We start from the raw sequence: 23624 nt of genomic DNA, 5'->3' as shown, positions 1-23624 counted from the left end.
GCGCGGCGCCGGAGGAGGATTTAACAGGCCCACGCGCGCGACAGGAACTTGTCTCTTCCGGTAAATGATATTGTCTCTGACACTTTTCCTGTGGAGGGTCTACCGACATTTATCCATCAGAATGTTCAGCTCAGACAGACTTAACGTGCCGGATTACGTGAGTCGATTGCAGGGCAAGAAGAGCGACCCCCGCGCCGTTTCCCCGGGGATCCACGCGGACGTCCAGGCGATATTAGACAGCACACTGCCCAACCTGCGCTGCGCAATCAGGAGGCTGAAGACGGCCAAGGACACGGGCGATTCAGATGAAACGCGCAGGGCCATTGCTGAGATCTATCAGCTGGTGGAGGAGGCGTGGGTCCTGCCCGCCACCGGCCGCCAAGTGGCCGAGGAGATCTGCGTCAGGATCAGACTGGATGGAGGTCTGGAACTACTGCTGCAGCTGCAACAAACCCCGGCCGTGGACATCACGTACGAGTCGGCCAAGCTTCTGGAGCAGATTCTGATCTCAGAGAACAGGTAACACTACAAGATCTATTGTAACTGATATCAGCGTCTCTCATGTAATTACCACATGTTTTCTGCAGAGATTATGTGGCGAGGCTTGGGCTGGGAGTCATTCTCAACTTGACCAGGCAGCAGGAGGATGCTCAGCTGGCCCGCAGTGTGTCCGGGATCCTGGAGCACATGTTTAAACACACAGAGGAGACGTCGGTCCATCTCATCTCAAACGGGGCCCTGGATGCCCTTCTGTTCTGGTGCAGGGGCACAGACCCCACGGTGCTGCGGCACTGTGCGGTTGCCCTGGCAAACTGTGCCATGTACGGGGGCCATCGCTGCCAGCGGCTGATGATCGAAAAACAGGCAGCTGAGTGGCTTTTCCCACTGGCCTTTTCCAAAGAAGATGAACTTATCCGCTTCCACGCGTGCCTTGCTGTGACAGTGCTGGCGGCAAATAAAGAAATTGAGAAAGAAGTGGTCAAATCGGGCACTTTGGAGTTAGTAGAGCCGTTCATCGCATCTTTAGATCCAGATGATTTTGCCCGCAGTTTACAGGACAGCGCCGACTCCATGCAGGGAAGGACGGCCTCTGATTTGCAGCACTTACTGCCATTGTTGGATGGTACAAGAGTGGAGGGGAAATGTATTGCAGCCTTCTATCTCTGTGTGGAGTCCAGCATTAAGTCCAGACAGCGTAATACTCGGGTACAATTCCTTTCCTTACTCGGTACTATCACTTTTACACTTTTTTCAACCAATATTGTGTTTGTTTGTTTGTTTGTTTTTTCAGATATTTCAAGAAATTGGAGCAGTACAAAGCCTCAAAAGAATTGTTATGTATTCTAGTAATGGTACAGCTTGCACCCTTGCCAAGCGGGCACTAACAATGATGGGAGAGGAAGTCCCAAAACGCATACTTTCATGTGTACCCAACTGGAAAACATGTGAAGTCCAGACATGGCTGCAGCAAATAGGCTTTAGTGCCTACTGTGAACGCTTCCAGGTGTTTAAAACATTGTACCAATGTGTTTGTTTAATACAAATGTGGCTGTAACCTTCTCATGTCTAAATGCTATAGGAGCTGCAGGTGGATGGAGACCTACTGCTGACCATAACAGACCAGGATCTGAGCAATGATCTTGGCATGACTGCAGGCCTCACTCGCAAGAGGCAAGAAACACAAGGATAATAGATCAATGTTTCAACAAACACATCTTAAAAGTTGTTTCTAACTGTCTTTTAGGTTTCTGAGGGATCTTCATGTGCTAAAAATGTATGCCAACTACTCCACCTGTGATCCAAACAACATGGCTGACTGGCTCGCTGTGGTTGACCCACGTTTCCGGCAGTATACCTATGGTCTAGTGCAGTCTGGGGTGGACCGCAGCACTGTTCAGAGTCTGACTGACCAGCAGTTGGAGAAGTACTGCAACATATACAATGGAGTGCACAGAGCCAAGATTCTAGCAGCAAGCCACAAGCCACTCAAATCCAGTCACACTGATGCTCAACCTGCAGGACCTGATGTTTTCATAAGCTACCGGAGGACCACCGGCTCCCAGCTCGCCAGGTAGAACTGCAAATGTGCTACAATGTGTACAACTATGAGTACTAACTACTAATAATTAATTGTTCTTTAACTAGCCTCCTAAAAGTGCATCTGCAAGTCAGAGGATATAGTGTATTTATAGATGTGGAGAAGCTTGAGGCTGGCAAATTTGAAGATAAACTTATCCAGAGTGTACAGCGTGCACGCAACTTTATCCTGGTGCTTTCTGCAAATGCACTGGACAAGTGCATGGGTGACACAGCCATGAAGGACTGGGTGCACAAGGTCAGAACATTTATAAATATAAAATAGACAAGCCGAGTTAAACGTAAATTGATCAAATATTGTGGTTGTCTTATGTTTTTGCAGGAGATTTCCACAGCTTTGACTTGTAAGAAGAATATTGTTCCAGTCACTGATAATTTTCAGTGGCCAGAACCAACATCTTTGCCGGAGGACATGAGATCCATCCTGAACTACAATGGCATTAAGTGAGTTACTGTGCCTTTAACACACTAGTCAATTAAGTTACACTAAATTATTATGCTAAACTAAGTGCACATCCAATTTGGGAAGATTGATTTTTAATCTGATTAAAACAGCCCACACATAACGGTTTAATGTGTCAGGGTTATGTCATTATTGTCATTTCAGTTGCTACCAGTTACTTAATGCAGACAGTTGATGTACTTGTTCCTGCAGATGGTCCCATGAATATCAAGAAGCAACAATTGAGAAGATACTTCGCTTCCTCAAAGGAAATCAAGATCAGACTGATGGCCCTGATTGTGGCAAATCCCTAAAGAAGAAGTGAGGCTGTGTTATTCATGCAGTAATGAGGCTGTGGCTCGGCTTCAAAGGCATGTAAATTGGGTTTTCTGGATGACTGTTTATGATTATGCCAAAATATAGCAATCTGATCTCTATCCTTTAGTGCACTTATAAGCAGCTATTGGTGGATTTGAAATCAGGTGCAACATATGCCTTCTGTTCTCAGGAAAATATCAATGTTTCATTTGCTTTCACATGCACACTGCTATGTAGAGTGTAGCATCAATAGCATATTATTCCTTAATACCACATAATTAAAATAATGTGCAGAACTATTTAGTCCACTGTAATCTTACATGTCAAATATATTTTTTCAGCTGCAGCTGATCAAACTATTGTCAGCCCAATAAAACAGACTATTCCTATTACTCTGCCTTGAATGTTACTCTGGAGTTATGTATAACTATAATCTCGTCAATATATTGTCCTGCATTGCAAGTGAAAATTAATCCTTGTTAGCCAAGTGTATTTATTGAAATAATTTGCAAACAACAATGTACAATATGTCAAATTTCTGTGTAAAAATAATTTTCATTCATCAAAACATTTCTGGATTGACTGTAAAATAAATTACATTGTGCTCTGTTATTGTATTTTATTACAAACACTTAAAATTGTATTTAAACTCTTACTCAAGAACACAACAAATCCCTGATAAAAACATGAAACTTATCTGTTTCATAACATAATTCACAGTATATTGAGGTTAACTGGTTTAGTCATTCCATATTAACACTTAACCTCTAAACTTCCCTTTGAGATATTTAGCACATATTGTCTGGCAGCTCTACTTCCCTCATCGGCCACCGCGGACCTGCCCTCTGTGTGCTGGGGATATGCATCTGGGCACATTGGGACTATCTGGTATTTGTGGTTTAGCAGGCAGTGTTCTGGCGTATTGTTCGGATCAATATCATTTACTCGTTTAAACAGGAGGTGAAACAGAGAATCCCATGACTGCCATGGAGTAAACAAAATGTTAACATTTAACGATTGTAAACACTTATTACATTTTATATATATTTCTATGTATAAAATGAAAATAAAAGGTGTTTCATGTTACATGTATTTCTCCAGGATAAATATGCAGATGTCCTACAACACTTCACCTCATTCATTCTCTTTGTTCTGCTGCTCGTTTCTTTGGTCCAGGTACTTCAGCAAGCTACATTAACAAAAATGTCAGGTAAACAAGTCTGAAATTACTTTTTCTCAACCTTTGACAAATATGCAAATAAATTACCTGATAACACCAAATGGGATCAGCAGTATGATGGCCCCAAATAAGAATGGAAAGCCCTTCATAAAGTGCAAAGTGGCTGGGTAGATGGCGTTGAAGACGCTACTTCCTACCAGAGAACACAGAGTTTCCACACAGGCTATAGAAGCAAATAGTGCACCTAGTATGGGAGAAAATACCAGAAGTCATAAATAGTGTCATAGTGTAACATTTACATTGTTTTTTAGTAAAAAGACAACAACAACTAACCTTGTTCTGACGGGGCAACCAACTTGGACAGCTTTGATCTAATGACAGGAGTTGTTGTCATAAAAAACAGCAACAGACCATAGCCTGAAACACATTAGTCAAACTTAAACTTGTCTTTTACCTTATTGGTTCTAATGTAATAACATGTTTAGCCATCAGTTGCTCTTCAACAACACATTAAAATTGACCTTGATGAAAATAAATACGTAGGGTTGCGTTAAAAAAAAAAACTAGTATGATTTTAAGATATTTCCAGAAAGAATCAGCACCTGTGAACACCAGCGGCGTGGTGTTTGCAGCAGTGAAGACCAATAACCCAGCCATGTTAGAGAGCAGCCCTACAAGAGCCACCCAGGAGTCCTCCAAGCATCGGGTCATGACCTTCAGCCCCAGCAGGCTGCTCAGGTAGGCCAGATGTAGAGCTGCTGATCCATAGCCGATGAGCTCTGACCCCCAACACAGCGGAGAGCTCAACTCAAACAAGACAAATATCCCTCTGCAGCCCGAGTGAACACCCACCACCACAAAGAAGCAACATGTGTACAGCCACAGCTTGTATTTGTGAACGGTGCCAGTGCTTTGGCTCCCCCCGGTGGAGTACAACTTCCAGAGGGCTTTGTGGTGGGACGTGCTGAAGAGCCTGACAGAGGGGTCCACTGACACAGACTCACAGACAAACAAGTAACTGTAGAGAGCTGAGGCCAGTCTCGTGGCCAGGACCAGCCAGCATGGAGTGATGTACCTGAAGAAAGGATTGGACACAATTAGTAAAGCACTTCAGAACCTATCTCACACAGCAAGGCATTTTTAAAAACAAATAGAAAGACAAATTGTGTTATTATATATAGGCTGTATTCATAACTAGTTGCAATATAATTAACCATTCTTTATTACATTCTAACACAGCTGGAATTTTAGCTTTTCAATACACTAAAAATAATTGGTACAACAAGACGTTTTTCCTACCCTTGTGCTCTCATCCACTTGCCTCCAATAATACTGGCCAGCATCCCAGAGAGTCCCAGACAAGCTTCCAAGATAGCGACTCTGAAGGTCCGGGAACTTCTGTCACTTGTGTCAGCAATGTATGTAAAGCTACTGGCCAAGATGCAGTTGAAATCACCAGAAATGCCACTGATCATTCTGCCCAGTAAGAAGAACCCCACGGGCAGCCTTGTGTACATAACCACCAGGTAAACCACTGTCTCTAGAGCCAGTCCCAGGCTGGGCACGATGAGGAGCGGCCTGCGCCCGGCCTTGTCACTCCAGGAGCCCAGGAATGGCACCACCAACAGGCCCAGCAAAAACCCTCCAAGATTGATGTATAGATTCCAGTGGGCGACTAATGTCTCTATATCCTAAAAACACATTTGAATAGAAATACAGTTACACCTTTAAAGCTAAATAATCACAATACAATCATAATAATATAGGACAGTTGATGTAATTATCATGTTATAGCTAAAGTAGTTTGTTATTCTCACCAAGTTCATATTTATTTTTTGAACGCATAATAAAATATTGGAGGCGCACGGAGACATAATAGAGATCAAAATAAAAAAAAACACCATGTAATGGTCTAAATAAGCACTTGTCTGTGCTTAAGCAGCGCACCTTCTGCAGCGGGTCACTCGTGCTGTTGCACTCTGACCTCCTGGAGCTGTTGTGTCCGGCGTCCTCACTAAAACGCTCCCATAAATACTGCGTGAACAGCGGCCCCTGTAAAGCTATAGAAAATGTAGAGAAAAAGAGCACAGGTTCCACGGTGACCGGTCGAAAACATGAGAACGGAGGCTTCTTGGAGCGCGCGGAGAACGTCGCCGTCGGTTCTTGGTCCTCGGTCCCAAACTCCGGACCGTGGACGTGGTCGAGGATCGTGACGGTGTCCGGCTCATTCATGGTCAACGTGCAAACTTTCTAGATTACTTTTTAAACTTTAATGTAACTCTGTTCACAGCTCGTCTCGCCACACACGTCATGGTTCCATGTTGTTGCAGCTTTGCACCGGGACCGGAAAGTGAATCATTATTTCACCAGATCCATGAAGTAAACTTTCACCTAGCGGAGGTTTTGTGAATTACACTGCGCGGTTTAGCCTGTTTTTTGTTTTGTCTGTTTATGAGTTTACTTATGTGTACTTATGTGTACTTATGACCAGATCTTAGCTGTCATCAGAATGTTAACATTTATGTAATGGAGGGGCCAAAAGTGATGTCTTAACTATATAATGAACTGACATCAAATCAAATCTATAGGCCTAATTATTTATTTTGTTTTTTTTAACAAAGAACATAAACTACGAGTGTGAATTTCATAAAAGAGCATTTATAATATTCCTTGCTCACTCTAGTCTGTACCAAAGGGAACTATGAGTCCTGCTCAGTATCTGCCGTTCTATGTAAAGCGTCATTTGGTATTCTGAACATTGTAACTACACAACCAAGTGTTGTTGTAATTGTGATTATTCATTATTCATTGTTTTACTATTAATTTGATTGTTTTGGCTGTGGTGGTTGTTGTTGTCTGCTGTAGCCACTCCTCCAATTTGGGGGTCAATGCCCCGAGTGCTCCAAGTGCTCTGATGACCATGGGCACCACTTTCACCTTCTCCAGCTCTTCTCTGAGCCTTTGGTATTAAATGCTAATGTCTCTAGAGCCAGTCCCAGGCTGGGCATGATGAGGAGCGGCCTGCGCCCGGCCTCCTCACTCCAGGAGCCCAGGAATGGCACCACCAAGGAGGTCAAGGAGAACCACCACACACTGAAAAATGAAACAAAAAATATTTAATTTGTAACAAAGCAAAAGACGACATTTTCAAAGCATTTTGAATAGCCATACATCTGACGATTAATAAAACACACAATGCAAGTTTGCAAGAGCGCACCTTCTGCAGCGGGTCAGTTGGTAGAGAGCTGTGTCACTTTGACCTCTTGTAGCTGTTGTAGCGCCTCATTAAAACAGTCCCATAAAGACTGAGTGAACAGTGTTCCATAGTGCAACGAGCTTTGTGTGTCCGCGTTCCTAGTAGAGCATTGAGATGAGCAAATCTGTTGATCTCAGATGTTCCGAGGTCACAGTTAAAAACCACTACGCTTTTGCAGGAGAAGGTTCCAGACTCTGGAATAGTCTTCCTCTGGGCATTAGAACAACCCAATCTCTGAATATTTTTAACCTTTATTTTGCACAGGCATTTTACACACGTTGAGAAGAATATTTTAATTTGTATTCATTTTTGGGGTGTTTTTAAATGTGCTTGATAAATAAAGTTGACTTGACTATGGCAAAATGGAATGAACAGGATTTCAGGATTATTACTTTATTGTTCATCGTTTTATGTTGCACCTTAACGCTGAGACAAGTTCCTGGCAATGGCAATAAACCTTTTCTGATTCCGATTCTACAGGTTTCACAGTAACTGGCTGTAAGTATGAATACTCCTCTCTCATGATGGATGTCACTGGAGACACTTTTCCATGATACGTCCCAGGCATGTGGAATGTGGCTCGTTCATAGTGATCTATCTGGTTTGCTCGCTGCTCAGTCACTAATCCTCAACACTTCAACGAAGAGACTTGCTTGGAGACGGCTTTCGTTTATACCCTCTAACCCAGGGGTGGCCAAACTACGGCCCGCGGGCCACATCCGGCCCGCAGGGCCTTTCAATCCGGCAAGCTTGTCCAAGTAATATAAATATATATATATATATATATATATATATATATATATATATATATATATATATATATTTTTTTTTTTTTTTCCCTTCAGGCATCTGTCTGCACTTGTATCTGTAGGATATGCAGATGTCCTACCCCTGTTGTCATGGTGACAGGAATGCGGGCTAGGTGTTATCTACTGCCCGTGTGGAGTTTTACGCCCCTCAGAAGGAAGAGGATGTAATAGTGACAACAGAGACGCTCTGAACTTTGAAAATAACTTTTCATCAAATGACTCCTTTTGGATTACAGAGAGTAACGATCTCTCCAAGACAAACGCTAAAACGCTGAAAGACTATGCGGTTTTAGTGGTTTTAATAGACAATCATCAGATTGCAAAAATGTGTCCACCAGATGACTTTACATGTACATATTGTGATATCGTGTTTAACATGTCATTTTAACTGTTTCATAACTTGTTTTGTGGACAATTTTACCTTTTGTGTAACTCTTGTGGCCTAAAGCCAGATCTCGTCTCCTTATCAGCTCTGACCCCAGCGTGCATGCTGATTGGCTGAAGCCACGGCGCCAAAACCCCCGCGGGGAAAGACAAAAGGAAAGAGCAGGGAGTTACAGACCAGTTCCATCCGAGCTCCAGAGCGAGTTCCATCCGAGTTTCTTTCGAAGCTCGACCTTCCATCCAGGGTCCACCAGCAAGGTCCATGAGGCCTTGGGAGCAGGCCTCGGGCCTAGTTAGCGTGAGCGATGCTACGCTACGGGACAAAGACTTTTCCAAGAGAAGCTAATGTTCCCTCCCGGAACTAAGAAACCTGTGCCCGTTTTTAAAAACGTGATTGATGCTGCATCACGCAAAATCAAGCAAGGACCTTTTGCAACTTTCTCAAGTCCACAGCCTTTTAGACCAGCCACATCGGTGGAGCAGCACGATGGCCTTTTCATTCGGGAACTCCTCAGAGCCAAGGAGAACGCCTCAGAGCCAAGGAGAACGCCTCAGAGCCAAGGAGAACGCCTCAGAGCCAAGGAGAACGCCTCAGAGCCAAGGAGAACGCAGATCGCAGAACCGATCCAGTCCTTCTTTGGCCAGACAACGTCAGAGCCGAACTCCAGAGCAGGCCCTTGGACCCCACGCAGGCCCTTGGACCCCACGCAGGCCCTTGGACCCCACGCAGGCCCTTGGACCCCACGCAGGCCCTTGGACCCCAAGCAGGCCCGTCTCCTCAGGATCACAGCTTCTGGTTCCGTTCGTATGAATGCACTTCACAGGCTGAATTTCATCTGAGAGTTAACTCTTGCACACACCTAGATAGATCTAGAACCATCATGTCTAGTGTTTTCCATCTGTTATCGACTCATTTGCATATTCCTGATTCATATTTATCTGTTTAATTCTTTGGTCATTAAATCTTCATAACCCACATTTGGTTAAGTGTTCCTTCATTTCCAGAAAAGGGGTCAATGTCACGGTTACGTTCTCAAACCTTTAGATCAACGAGCAAATTAATTTCTAATTAATGAATTAATCTAGATATCTGATTTTAGAGTTGTTAAATTGCCGATTATCCGGCTGGTGCCCCATTCTTCTCTTAAAAATACGATTCAAACTTACCCACACTTAGGCAGTGTGCCATGTTTGAATTCTTGAGCAATTCTTTAATCAATATCAAACCTGAATGCCCCCCTCCTCCACAAGTGGGTGGACATTCATAACCTTACAGTACTTGTACTAGTAGGTTACCCTACATATCTTTAATAAATATGATGTGAAATTAATTAAATAATAGATTCAATAGCCTATATTTAACAGAAAAGTGATATTTTATTTGATATTTAATTTTTGGGATTTTTTTTTTTACACCAATGATCGCGGGCCGGCCCTCCACTACTTGCCTGGATTTGAATGATGATGAATGACTGTATGGCCCGCGGAGGAAAATAATTGCCCACCCCTGCTCTAACCTGTTTAAAATGTAAATGTTCTTTGTGCTTGGTTATAGCCTCTCCACTATCAACCTGTGTCTGTTAGATTCAGGTCCCTCACACTTAGTTAATGTTTAACTCAAGTGTGTTGATTAGTTTATGCTTCTATTGCTGTTTTTATTGTTGGCTATAGTGCGGGTGCTTCACATGCCTTGGGTGTTGCGTGGATCATGGCTGGGTGCCGTGCGTTCTTAAATATTTTGTGGAAATATAGGAATTACATTTTAGTAGTCCTGACACCTCTTCTTCTTTTGCCTTTACCACTGCTCGTACCCACGCCGGTAAGAACATTAATTCATTAACATTTAGACAACTAGTAGTGCAAAATGTGTCTGGTTGTGTGCCTTTCCATTCTTATTTTATATTCTGTTTATTATTTTTACTTTCTTTGTGTGAAGTAAGATTACATTTATCATCAGCAGATGTGCTGACATGTGGCTGGATTATTACGATCATAGTCAATCTGTGACTATAATTAGAAAGATTAGAGCAAAGGTGACACTAAACATACTATGTCGGTGTAATCCCTCATTCGTCCAGGCGTGTTCCATAGTAGAAAAAGCTTCAGTTGTAGTCATCTGGACTCAGTTAGAAAAAATAGACGTTTCGACTCTCATCCAAGAATCATTTTCAATAAAAGAATTTAGATCGAGAACTCCGATATTAATACTGTTCTGTGGTAAGACCCACCCATTGGGAGGAGCCTTCCTGAAGTAGAAAGAGTTGTTTGTTTCAACAGAAACTCCCCCCTTGTATCTACCGAGCCTATTTAGAATCTTAATGGGCTATTAGAATCCTCTTTGTCTTTGTGAGACCCTGGCTCAACCACCCTGAGTACCTGATTAGCATCTGAATGTCCTCTACCTTTCCAGGGGTTCAGTAACCCATTATAAATAACAGGAAGATTAAACCTTAGCCCTCCATTTCTGTTTAAAGAAGGTCTTTCTTTTTTAACAAAAATAGCTTCCTTGACTCCTCTTTCAAACCATCTTTTCTCCCTGCTTAAAATCTTCACCTCACCGTCTTCAAACGAGTGATTAGAGGCTTCAAGATGGAGATGCACGGCACTCTGAGGTCCTGAACTAGTATTTCTTCTGTGCTGATAGAGCCTCTTGTGTAGAGGCTGTTTTGTCTCACCTATGTACCGTTCTTTACAGCTTTCTTCACTGCATTGGATCGAATAAACTACATTGCTCTGTTTTTGAGTCGGCAACTTGTCCTTAGGGTGAACCAGTTTTTGTCTTAAAGTGTTTCCTGGTTTAAAATAAACAAGGACTTCGTGTTGTCTAAAAATTCTCTGCAGTTTTTCCGACAGGCCAGACACATAAGGGATAGAAACACCCTTCCTTCTCTGTTCAGTTTCCCTTTTGTCCTGCTTCTTGGTTCTCTTCACTCTGTTGAGAGCCCAAGCGGGGTAACCACAGGCTGAGAGGGCATTTCGGACATGTTTTTTCCTCTTTCTTCTTGCCCTCTGAGCTGGTGGGCACACCTTGAGCTCTGTGTTGTAAGGTTCTGATCACACCCAGCTTGTGCTGTAGTGGGTGGTTGGAACCAAAGAGCAGATACTGGTCCGTGTGTGTAGGTTTCCTATATACTTCTATTTGGAGTTTCCCGTCCTCTCCTCTGATCGTGGAACAATCAAGAAAGGCCAAGCGATTCTCCTTAGCGTCTTCTCTTGTAAACCTGATATGTGGGTCCACAGCATTGATGTGATCAGAGAAAGTTTCCAGCTCTTGTTTTTTAATTGTTACAAAAGTATCATCGACATAGCGGAGCCACAGTTTTGGGGCTATGCCTGAGAATGAGGACAGTGCTTTCTTCTCAAAGTGCTCCATGTACAGGTTGGCCACTATGGGAGAGACGGGCGAGCCCATGGCACAGCCATGAATCTGTCTGTAAAATTGTCCCCGGAATTGAAAGTAAGTGGTGTTCAGACAGATGTCCAACAGTTTACATATGTGTTCAGGTGTCAGTTTGGTCCTTTCCTGTAGGATGGTGTAGGGTGGTGTCTTCCAGTCTGATCCTCACTGCTGCTACTGCATCAGAGGTCGGGATGCAGGTGAACAGGGACACCACATCATATGAAACCATGAGGTCATCTGGGTCCAGTTGGAGATGTTTCACTTTATCCACAAAGTTGTGCGTGTTTTCCACATGATGTTCCGAATTCTTTTATTGACAATGACTCTTGGATGAGAGTCGAAACGTCTATTTTTTCAAACTGAGTCCAGATGACTACAACTGAAGCTTTTTCGACTATAAACATACTATGCACTCAAAAATCCTCTGTTTGTGGTTCTGTGGATGTAATTATACAATGATGAAAAGATCAACTTAAAATAGGAGACGTCTTATAATTTCAAAAACTCTAAAAAGTCCAAGTCTTAGTTTTTGTTGTTTTATGTTTAAAAAAAAGAACAATCTAAACTATGTAAAGAAAGAGAAAAAATATATACACATATATATATATATATATATATATATACATACATACCCACACATATACAAATATACATACATATACACATATAAACATACCAACAAATATACACATATTCATATAAAACATTCATATACACATATTCCCTCATACCCATACATACGTCGTCATAATTATAAAGATACGTTTGGAATTGCATTTTTCCTTATTCATTTAAATATTGTTCAAATTTATTTTGGAACTTTTTTTTTTGCAATTGTGTTTAATGTTTCCTTCAATTCCAATTACAGGAAGGAAAATGTGGTTTTACAATCATTCTGATGGCTCTCTACTGGTGCACAGAGTGCATCCCTCTGGCTGTTACTGCACTCTTGCCTGTTGTACTCTTCCCCATGTTGAAAATTATGGACTCAGATGAGGTATGTCCAAACAGATTCTTGTTTTGTGACTTTTGCCTTGTTCCTTTTGGGTGTTGTAGTTTGTATGTTGAATTCCTGGTTCAGTTTTGTCCAAGCGCAGGTTTGCATCCAGTACCTGAAAGACTCCAACATGCTGTTCATTGGTGGGCTCGTGGTCGCCATCGCTGTGGAACAGTGGGACCTGCACAAGAGAATCGCTTTACAGGTTCTGCTTATTGTAGGGGTCAAACCCTCTCTGTAAGTTTAAAATAAAACAACCACGCACATAAGACCTGTCTCATCATGATGGCAGCTGTAATGTATGGGATAAAATATGCTGTGAATATTGTTGTTGGCTAGGGAACTTTTGTGATTGAGTGTGCCAAGGGCCAAATTGTTAAAGAATCTCTTAATTAAAACTCATGTGAGGCGTTCCTGTTTTGTAGCGATTGAGTTTGATCATAAGGAGTTCAAAAACAGACCATGCACAGACATGGGACTGTAGGTTAAATAAAAAAAATGCCATGATAAATTGTGAAAGAAAACAATTTATTTATTTAGTACAGACACAAATTAAGTCGAATGCAGACATGCTCTAAATGTAGTCAAGTCAAATTGAATGTGTCCATTGGGAAATTTATTTAGGTAAAGTAAAAATAGGTGAAACACTTATATGGCACTATTTTACTATTTACTTCTACTTTAATATTTACAATTTTACTATTACTATTTTTATTTTTTTAGTTTCAGTAGGAATGGGTGAATGTTCATTGATTTCATTGAACATACGAGAGAAACGATACAGCGCCATTTGCAGACTTTACATCAAGATCGTGGTCGATATCTGGCTATTGTGTGAAAAACTGATTAGAAACAAAAAGCAAATGTACCGTTTCCTGTCTAATCAAGCCATTGTCCGTCAGCCTTTTGGTAGGGTTCATGAGCACTACGGCCTTTCTGTCCATGTGGATCAGTAACTCGGCCGCCACTGCCATGATGCTGCCCATCACCAAGGCCGTGCTGGACCAGCTGTCCGACACAGAGGCCAGAGCGGACGAGAAAGAGCTGGAAACGATGGCTGTCAGCGACACTGAGGAGACCGCCGTTGGAGAAAAGGAGGATGAGAAAACTGCCAAAGACACTGTGCTACATGTACAGGAAAACGGCTTTAATAATGGTACGTTTGTCGCATGATTAGTTCTTCCCTAAACTAAATAATCACATCGGCTTAATTTGATTTTCAGGTGGAATAAAACATCAAAACAGCAAAGACCTGCAAGACGCTGAGGAGGATGACACTCGTGCGTACAAACCAATGCATTTGAGAGACTGTGCATGATGTAACGTTATACTGTGTAGGACATGCCATTGATTTTACACTGTCCCCACTTTAACAACTTGAAATGTCTTTTGACTCGATACCTTAGAAAACACGTAGGCTATGCTAAAAAGTCATCTCCCACTTTAGATTGCTGTGACAAAAGAGCACTAGCTGAGGATCGCAGAGTGAAAAGGGAACAAAAGTACACCAAACTGTCCAAAGGAATGAGTCTGGGCATTTGTTACTCCGCCAGCATCGGAGGCACCGCCACGCTGACCGGGACCACCCCGAACATGATCCTGAAAGGCCAGATGGATGAGTACGATCTCACCTGTCACACAGTTGGATTACATTTGACACAATGAATATTTGATGATTTGATCTATTTTCTCAATGGTTTTCTCAGACTCTTCCCAGAAAATGGTGGCATCATTAACTTTGCGAGTTGGTTCGCTTTCTCATTTCCCAACATGATCTTGACGCTGGTGCTGTCGTGGCTGTGGCTGCAGACTTTATTTGTGGGTTTCAAGTAGGTTCACGATAACATTTTGCCCTGTTTCTCCTTTTGTTTTTGTTCCTTAACTTGAATTATTCATTTTTTCAGCTTGAAAGAATCATTTGGATGCTGTGTAAAGAATCAAAGTCAGAATAAGGACTACCAGGTGATCAGAAATGAGTACAAGAAGCTGGGCCGGATGAGTTTCGCCGAGGCCTGCGTGCTCCTGATCTTCATGCTGCTGGTTCTGCTGTGGTTCACCAGAGACCCAGGGTTCATTCCAGGCTGGGCCACTGTCCTCTTCAATCAAGAGAAAAAGTGAGTGTTGTTCTACAGCACCACACAATGTTTAAATGCCTGCAAAAAGAACAAAACAGAAGCCTAAATGTCGAGTGAACTGTGGAATAAATCCAGCATTAGTTGATTCAAGTTGTGTCCAAATGTGACGATTATGACTTAACATTTGCAATTGATACTTTAGGTCCAGCACACTTAACTTGTGTACCGTATTTCCGGACTATAAGTCGCACTTTTTTTCATAGTTTTGGCCGGGGTGCGACTTCTACTTATGTCGCCCCAGTGATATTAGTTATTATTTTCAAACTTGCAATTTCATACTCCAGTGCAACTTATGTTTTTTTTCTTCTCTATTATGCATTTTTTGGCTGGTGCGACTTACTCCGAAAAAGTTGTATTTGATTTAAGTTATGTCCAAATGTGACGATTATGACTTAACATTTACAAGTGATACTTTAGGTCCAGCACACCAACTTATACTTCTCAAATTTAAAATATTGCACAAGAGCTTGGTACTATGTCACATCTATTAGTGCTTTATCATGACTTAGACTTTAGACTTTATTGTTCCCAAGGTTTTTTTTATTTTCCTTGACAGAGGCTTTGTTTAACAGAAACAGAAATACAATAGAAACAAAAAGGGAAAAAAGTGCTTAGAGAAATTGAGTTCCAATACATTTTTATCAGGTACGTCACGGATGGTACAGTGGCCATATTGATGTCCTCGCTGTTCTTCTGCATCCCGTCCTCTTTACCTTCAAGCTGCTGCGGTTCTTCCAATGGTAAGACACATTAGTCTCATTCATATTTCCGACATACAAACAAATTATATAAAGTATGTTTTAAAGACCTGTTTTTGGCAACTGTTTTAATCGGTCAGAAAACATTGCATTACTTACTACGTTTCCAAGATTGTAACTACCGTGGTTTTTCTCGGTCTAAAAAAGGACATCACGCTCCATACTGATGTTTGTGTCCAGTCAGGTTTAATTGTAGATTTGAAACTTTGACACTTTGACACCATGACACCGTGAAAACTAAACAAAAACAGAAAATGCATCAGCAATAACGAATTACAAAACAGTATGAGATAAACAAACAAGCATATTTACCGTGTTCGCCAACATGTGACCATTGGTAGTTAAGTGGTTTTCTGGCAGACGCTTGTCTTTTTCTTTTCTCTAGCCAGTCTTTTCTTTTACCGTTCTGTTTCACGGCTTCTCTCCCGCTGTCTCTCTCCCGGTCTCTATTTATACTTCCGGGCGACGCCCGTGGTCACATGATGACTTACACCGGTAAATATTAAATTAAATAAATAAACAAATAAATAACAAAACAACCACAATGATGCCTGAGCCAACTTGGCGAGAAATAAAATAATAATGAAATAAAAACTCCCATGAAAATAAAAGTGTTTGAGAATACTGACAACTAGCGTCAGCTACAAAGATTATTACCACAATTCATTTTCCGAATCCGTAACCACTAGGTGTAACTTTTGGACTGCTCACTTATTACTCAGTATTATTTACATGACCTCAGTATTATCTTATCTTATTTATATTTTTTCTTGATTAGATTACTTTGTGACAGTTAATGTCACAATGCCACAAAGGTATTATTTATGGTACAATCAGGGCCGGCCCAGCCTATAAGCGAACTAAGCAGCCGCGTAGGGCCCCGAGGAGTTAATAGGGCCCCCAATCTGGCAACCCGTCTTATGCGAAGTGCAAGCGCAGCGTGCGCCACTAGTGTAGTAGCGCTGCTGGCGCGGCAGCGCACACAGCGGTAACATAACGCACAAACCGCATTTATTTGTAATGACAATCTGGCAACCAAGGCACCAGACCTGCGCTGATTGGTCAACTTCATTGTGCGCGAGCAGAACGAGAGCAAAACATAAACACAACACAACGTGGTCCCTGCGTGGTCATCATGTCCAGAGGAATATATCCCCCCGATGCCGAAAAACGAAAGAAGAAACTTCTTGACGATGTAAAGAAACTGCAAACTCAACAACACTCTCCAGGTATTGAACTTCTCTTACAAAGAGACGGTTAATGCTGCTGTTTGAAACAACACGATTCTGTCACGTTAGTTCGCTCAGGCTGGAGGCGACGAGAGCTCTGCCCCGCGCACAATAATGTGTCTGAATGAAAGATAATAAGATTAACATTTACACCAGCCCGGGAGTGTTAGCTGCAGGTGAGGCCGGTGAGGGGCGTCTGTGCCCCGGTCACTAAGTTCCGTCTCGTCCAGAACCTCTGATGTGAGACTTTGGAGTGAACAGTGTGCGGCCCTGTCCCGAGCCCCTGTCCCGAGCCCCTGTCCCGGGCCCCTGTCCCGGGCCCCTGTCCCGGGCCCCTGTCCCGGGCCCCTGTCCCGGGCCCCTGTCCCGGGCCCCTGTCCAGCCTCAGTCAGAGATGAGCGGTTTGAGTTTGCGTCCCTCTCTCTCACATCACCATGTGTGAGATCAATCGTGACTCGTGATGTCTGTTTTACTTTGACTTCTTAAGTGGAATGAGAGGAACGTAAAGGTGCAGGAGTCCAGTGTGTGGTGTTCTGATCAGAACAAACATTTATATTGTAATTCACTTTTAATAGAGCAATAAAACATTTCAATTTATTTAAAAAGCATCATTAGACTATTTGTTATAAATTATAATAAATTGATAGTGAAAAATAACCAGACATATTATGATTACGTCTGTTATAGAATAATACTATATATTTTTATACAAAAGTGGCAAAGCTGCAGAAACGCAGTCTCTTCACTAGAGCTAAGCTTGGACCTTCACTTCACGTTCTGTTCATTCTCTGGGAATAACATTTTTGCACTGTCTAGTTTTATCAGTGTTAATTGTTAATCAAGCAATGCTTATGCCATTTGTTTAATTTAATATAACTTGTTTTGTCACTTTAGCAAGAAGGAACAGTTGGGAGCTGTAAAAGATAAATTAGTAAGGATAACTATTACTTTTACATTTTCAGTTAAAATGAATCAATTTGATCATAATTATTTTCATAGCCAATATTGTATTGAGTAATTAAGTACACTAATGTATTAATAACTGGCTTTAGTCATTTTCTCCTGGCACAGTTTCATCACATCATCATTTTATAGCATTACAACCTGAACATTTGACTCTTACTTTAGCCGGCTGGACCACATTAAAATGCAGCAGAAGACCCAAAAAAGGTCTGAAAATCTCTGGGGGAGGGCCCCCAGACCCCCCCCTGTTCATTAATTTAAACTGCTAATGTGGCTGTCGACCCTTAACGCCCACAAATACGCCCAAAAACATATCTGGGACGTGTGTTATTTGTACAGGGAGTAGAGGTGATGTCAGCGGAATACCAAGTTGCATTGTGGGATTTAAGTTATCAATATTTGAGCTTGTGAGGTGTTGAGAATAAACTAACTGGCAAACGGATGCCCTGGCGTTTTGGTGAACTTTGTTAGCGTTGAAGAAAGTTCCCATATGTGAATTGTTTACTGACAATGGCAATAAAACTGATTCTGATGACGTGGTGAGGGGCCCCCAAAAATGTTTTCGCTTAGGGCCCCCTGAAGGCCCTGGGTACAATTATTGTGAGAAGAAAAGTTTCAGTTACAATTACTTACAAGTAATTATTGACACCATTAGTGACCAGTTTTATGAACAAAAACTTTTTGAATTAGGAATATTAAATACATTATCAATGCACACACATAAAACAAATGTAAAATTAAAAAATGTTTTGCATCTATAATGACAATTATCTCTTAAAACAGCTTGCAATTATACTGTGCCATCGATAATCTCAATTATTTATGATTTATTCCATCTTGACATCCCTTGTAAAGGTATATGCTACATTGTACTCGCTTCAGGTAACTTGTGCTTGACTTTGCTGATTCAGCGCTTTTGTACTTCATCAGGAGGTTTAATAGACTGAATGTCAAGTTTGAACATTTGCTTTCACACTATCTGATCTCATCTGTAGATAAATTACTTTCCTTTCATCAATATTTGTTTTTCCTGCTTTGGAAACATAAGTTGAGTGTGTCCAGTTCTGATAAGATTTGCAACTGTGTCTTTTTAAAAAATACAAGAAGTGCTTTTTGATATAGAGAAGTGTCTGTGACTGACAGACACGCAGTTTAGTGTGAAAGTGATATGTTTGGCTTTCTACATTCTGAAGAATCTCTTTTTAGTCCCTCCTCGCGGGGCTGGAGGCTCAGGAGATAAAGAAGGTGGTGAACTGATAACACAAGTTGTGATGTATTTGATTAACTACATTATTGTTTGCCTTTGAAATCGCTATCAAATGCTAATTATTATTAATAACATACAGTTTCTAATCTCATTTCATAGGGGCCTCTGCTGAAGCTCCGCCCCCATTGTTGAGCTGGAGGGTAGTCCACCAGAAGTTGCCCTGGAACACGCTCTTGCTTCTTGGGGGAGGGTTTGCTCTGGCTCATGGGAGTGATGTAAGTGCATATTGTTTGACTTACATTGTAATAACTGCATTACAAAAGGTTGGTTGTCTTTTTGCAGAAATCTGGACTGTCTGCTTGGCTGGGAGACACTCTCATTCCTCTACAGAATATTCCACCCTTTGCCCTTTCGATCCTGCTGTGTTTACTGGTGGCCCTCTTCACAGAATGCTCCAGTAACACCGCCACCACAACTCTGTTCTTGCCTATTCTGGCCTCAATGGTAAAAGACCAGCTCCTGTCACTTTGTCACTGCATTACAATCCTCCATATTTATGTGCCTCATCTAATCACCCAGGCTGTAGCTATCAAGATCCATCCGATGTATGTCATGATCCCATGTGCTTTTGCTTCCAACCTGGCATTCATGCTGCCAGTGGCCACGCCCCCCAACGCCATAGCCTTTTCCTTTGGTAACCTCAAAGTCATAGACATGGTAAGAACTGACACCCGACACAGAGGCTGTGAAAGAAGTGACTGTGGGTAATATTCTGTAAACACAGGTATCATAAACAGCTTAAAATAATCCTTAAATCCAATTTGTTTTTTATTTTGTTGTTTATTCCAGTAGGATAGAAAATGATAACCAAACAGCTCACGTCAGGAATTCAAGTTTAAGACATTTTGCTTTATTAACACGCTACAAGATTTCTGTACACTTTTTCAGTCCGTGCTGTGCCATATCTGATCTCGTTTTACCCCTGCTATTAGTAATCCCTGTGTGTTATCTCTTTCAGGTCAGAGCTGGGTCCATGCTGAATATTATTGGAATTATAACCATCAATATTGCCATTAATACTTGGGGTGTAGCAATGTTTAACCTTGATACATTTCCAGACTGGGCCAATGTTACTTTAAAACCATAAAAAACAACTGGATCCTCAATATCAAGACAGGAAAACCTTCTTAAAATATATTGTCTTTTTTATTTATTTCTTTAAAAGCAAGAAGTCTGAAAATGCGTTTGAAATGCACCTGGGACCATATTGTGACCCTTCCCCTTTAGAACATAAAGCTGGCCATGTGTTTTTTTATGCCTTAGCATCTGTAGTTCAATGAGTTATCACATAAAATAAATGGTATGTGTAGAAAACAAGTCATTCAGTGCTATTTCTCTCAACAAAATGCTATCAGAGTGAAATGTATACATTAAGATTACAACTTGATCTGTGAAGAGAGAGAAAAGGAGATGTACAATATGGTTAAAAGTAAGTTTTGTATAATATGACCTTTCTTGATTGGTAAAAAAAAAGGCAACTAAACTGCCAAGCTTCACCTCTGGCTCGTGTGATCCTGCTTGAATGTCTTGCTTCTTTACAATGGTTAATGGACTTTGGCTTCTCCAGTGTTGGGAATGTAGTCCACCTTTTGTATGGTTTTTTTCTTCTCTTTTCTTCAAATGAACAGATCACAGGCAATTAAAGATAGTTTAAGAACAACCCTCATAGTCAGTGTGTTTTAACATTTGGGTATTTAGTATATGACAATAGTGGAAAACAACTGCAAAAGTAAAAGTACTGTACTTAAGTAACACTTTTGACTTTTAACGTGCACATTTTACAGTGGATACTTTTATTTTTACTTCACTACATTTTTGAAAAAGGACTGTTTGAGTCTGAGTTGAACTCTTGGTTTAGATCTCTCATAAGTGATGGTCTTCAGCCACTGGAGAATATGTAAAACAATAAGGCATTTACCGTTAGAACTGATGTAAATACATCTAAAGACTACAAAATTGGATCAATGCTCAAAAGCACAAAATACAAATCCAGTCAAATGGGGAAATGAGAGAGACATACTAAACTAAATGATGGATATGAAGGTTAGCCTATTACAAAATACTTCAATATTGGACATGAGGTCATGTCCCTCTTCTACTGTGACCACAGGAAACTGAGCAGATTTTAAAGCTGTAATGCAATAAGGTCAAAGGTAAACATTTAAATCCCAACTGATTTTTTAACATTTAATCAAAGGGTCATTCCTCTAGCAAATCTCAAATGCAGCTTCAAAGGAAACAGTGAATCATTTGATAGTTGGTAGTGCAGCGTGACGGGCGGCTGTCCTCACAGGTAAGTCACACCGCTTTTTGTTGTCTTTCCCGTTGTGCTTATCTTTGCCCTTTGTCCACTTACTAAGAACTTCAGAATTTATATGGTTGTCATCCTGCAAGTTCACTCATTTCTCCAATTCCTGGTTTCTCTTCATGACATTTGGACCCGATCCTTGCATTTGCATTTGTTTAATTATGTGGCTTCTGAAAAACTGCTCTGAAAGAAGACAGCTGTGCGCTTTTCTTTTATTACAAAGTATCTAACGATCACTGCTGAATTTGATCCATACCAAAATGTCTAACATTTAGTTATGAATCTAGACCTCAAGGGCTAACAATCTTCAGCTCTCCTCATAAATCCCCAAGTGTAATAGAATTCACCAGCCATTATTAAATACACTTATTTTTTTTTATTTCAACAGTCCAACGTCATCAATGACATGAACAAAATTTATAAAGTGAAAAATTTTTGTGTAAAAGTAAACAATGCATAATGGAATATAACTACTGTAAGCTTTACAAGTGAGTGACACACCCTGTCAAAACAAACAAGCCTGGTGAATTATTTCTATTTCCTCAGAAGAACCTGTTTGTTTCTACATAGAAAACATTTGTAAAAAATTGTAAATGACTGACAAATGTAATTAGAACAGTTCTACTAACAGCTCTATTGCGTGCACGGCGACCCTCTCTTTTATTTGCTCTAGGAATTCCTTGTCTGTGGCAGAAAGAGCCCAGAGCTGTAGCTCTGCTCTGTACAGGCCCTACACAGTAACACAAGGATCACTCAGTGTGTAACTAATCCTCTGTCTCTCACTGGCCTCACCCTCGCACTGAGGACACACTGAGGGCACACTGAGGACACACTGAGGGCACTCTGAGGGCACACTGAGGACACACTGAGGGCACACTGAGGGCACTCTGAGGACACACTGAAGGCACTCTGAGGGCACTCTGAGGACACTCTGAGGGCACTCTGAGGGCACACTGAGGACACACTGAGGACACACTGAAGGCACTCTGAGGACACACTGAGGGCACACTGAGGACACACTGAGGGCACACTGAGGGCACTCTGAGGGCACGCTGAGGACACACTGAGGACACACTGAGGGCACTCTGAGGACACACTGAGGGCAAACTGAGAACACACTGAGGGCACTCTGAGGACACACTGAGGACACACTGAGGGCAAACTGAGAACACACTGAGGGCACTCTGAGGACACACTGAGGACACACTGAGGGCAAACTGAGAACACACTGAGGGCACTCTGAGGGCACACTGAGGGCACTCTGAGGACACACTGAAGGCACTCTGAGGACACACTGAGGGCACACTGAGGGCACACTGAGGGCACTCTGAGGACACACTGAAGGCACTCTGAGGGCACTCTGAGGACACTCTGAGGGCACTCTGAGGGCACACTGAGGGCACACTGAGGACACACTGAGGACACACTGAAGGCACTCTGAGGACACACTGAGGGCACACTGAGGACACACTGAGGGCACACTGAGGGCACTCTGAGGGCACGCTGAGGACACACTGAGGACACACTGAGGGCACTCTGAGGACACACTGAGGACACACTGAGGGCAAACTGAGAACACACTGAGGGCACTCTGAGGACACACTGAGGACACACTGAGGGCAAACTGAGAACACACTGAGGGCACTCTGAGGACACACTGAGGACACACTGAGGGCAAACTGAGAACACACTGAGGGCACTCTGAGGGCACACTGAGGGCACTCTGAGGACACACTGAAGGCACTCTGAGGACACACTGAGGGCACACTGAGGGCACACTGAGGGCACTCTGAGGACACACTGAAGGCACTCTGAGGGCACTCTGAGGACACTCTGAGGGCACTCTGAGGGCACACTGAGGGCACACTGAGGACACACTGAGGACACACTGAAGGCACTCTGAGGACACTCTGAGGGCACACTGAGGGCACACTGAGGACACACTGAAGGCACTCTGAGGACACACTGAGGGCACACTGAGGGCACACTGAGGGCACTCTGAGGGCACACTGAGGACACACTGAGGGCACACTGAGGACACACTGAGGGCACACTGAGGGCACACTGAGGACACACTGAGG

General features: G+C 42.2%; 3 protein-coding genes across 4 annotated transcripts; 2 read left to right on the top strand and 1 right to left on the bottom strand.

The window, feature by feature from the left end:
- The first annotated feature begins 42 nt into the window (after positions 1–42).
- Positions 43–3254, top strand: sarm1 (sterile alpha and TIR motif containing 1). Its single transcript, XM_072462637.1, has 8 exons — positions 43–519; positions 588–1206; positions 1292–1504; positions 1580–1671; positions 1745–2071; positions 2146–2335; positions 2420–2541; positions 2753–3254. Exons 1-8 carry the CDS (start codon positions 65–67, stop codon positions 2862–2864), a joined length of 2130 nt encoding a protein of 709 aa, XP_072318738.1. The 5' UTR covers positions 43–64; the 3' UTR covers positions 2865–3254.
- An 851-nt stretch (positions 3255–4105) lies between these two features.
- On the bottom strand, positions 4106–6288 carry slc46a1 (solute carrier family 46 member 1). The gene is made up of 5 exons (XM_072462626.1): positions 5985–6288; positions 5337–5728; positions 4640–5112; positions 4371–4454; positions 4106–4281 (listed from the first exon to the last, which is right to left on the bottom strand). The coding sequence occupies exons 1-5, from the start codon at positions 6267–6269 to the stop codon at positions 4121–4123; spliced, it is 1395 nt and encodes a 464-aa protein (XP_072318727.1). The 5' UTR covers positions 6270–6288; the 3' UTR covers positions 4106–4120.
- A 3851-nt stretch (positions 6289–10139) lies between these two features.
- On the top strand, positions 10140–20552 carry LOC140377260 (solute carrier family 13 member 2-like). 2 transcript variants are annotated; one of them, XM_072462609.1, is made up of 13 exons: positions 10140–10305; positions 12755–12883; positions 12984–13120; positions 13786–14039; positions 14107–14163; positions 14331–14502; positions 14590–14712; positions 14788–14997; positions 15664–15758; positions 19335–19450; positions 19518–19679; positions 19755–19892; positions 20194–20552. In XM_072462609.1, exons 1-13 carry the CDS (start codon positions 10195–10197, stop codon positions 20320–20322), a joined length of 1833 nt encoding a protein of 610 aa, XP_072318710.1. In that variant the 5' UTR covers positions 10140–10194; the 3' UTR covers positions 20323–20552. The 2 variants fall into 2 exon arrangements, with proteins under 2 accessions (XP_072318710.1, XP_072318717.1); XM_072462616.1 differs by lacking the exon at positions 10140–10305 and having other exon boundaries at positions 12780–12883; positions 12968–13120.
- Positions 20553–23624: the final 3072 nt, after the last annotated feature.

The sequence above is a fragment of the Eucyclogobius newberryi genome, unplaced genomic scaffold, assembly GCF_026437365.1.
Source record: "Eucyclogobius newberryi isolate DKJ021-1_F unplaced genomic scaffold, fEucNew1.0.hap1 SCAF_10, whole genome shotgun sequence".
Lineage (NCBI taxonomy): Eukaryota > Metazoa > Chordata > Actinopteri > Gobiiformes > Gobiidae > Eucyclogobius > Eucyclogobius newberryi.
The sequence above is the reverse complement of the archived record's forward strand: the minus strand, read 5'-3'. Positions and strand labels throughout refer to the sequence as shown.

Excerpts from the sequence above, each read along its gene's own strand:
- sarm1 (XM_072462637.1), top strand. The coding sequence starts at position 65 with ATGATATTGTCTCTGACACTTTTCCTGTGGAGGGTCTACCGACATTTA. Across the intron at positions 1,207-1,291 it reads CCAGACAGCGTAATACTCGG|ATATTTCAAGAAATTGGAGC; the intron begins GTACAATTCCTT and ends TTGTTTTTTCAG. Across the intron at positions 2,542-2,752 it reads CTGAACTACAATGGCATTAA|ATGGTCCCATGAATATCAAG; the intron begins GTGAGTTACTGT and ends TTGTTCCTGCAG.
- slc46a1 (XM_072462626.1), bottom strand. The coding sequence starts at position 6,269 with ATGAATGAGCCGGACACCGTCACGATCCTCGACCACGTCCACGGTCCG. Across the intron at positions 5,113-5,336 it reads AAGTGGATGAGAGCACAAGG|GTACATCACTCCATGCTGGC; the intron begins GTAGGAAAAACG and ends TCCTTTCTTCAG. Across the intron at positions 4,455-4,639 it reads CACGCCGCTGGTGTTCACAG|GCTATGGTCTGTTGCTGTTT; the intron begins GTGCTGATTCTT and ends AATGTGTTTCAG.
- LOC140377260 (XM_072462609.1), top strand. The coding sequence starts at position 10,195 with ATGGCTGGGTGCCGTGCGTTCTTAAATATTTTGTGGAAATATAGGAAT. Across the intron at positions 12,884-12,983 it reads AAATTATGGACTCAGATGAG|GTTTGCATCCAGTACCTGAA; the intron begins GTATGTCCAAAC and ends GTCCAAGCGCAG. Across the intron at positions 14,998-15,663 it reads CTCTTCAATCAAGAGAAAAA|GTACGTCACGGATGGTACAG; the intron begins GTGAGTGTTGTT and ends CATTTTTATCAG.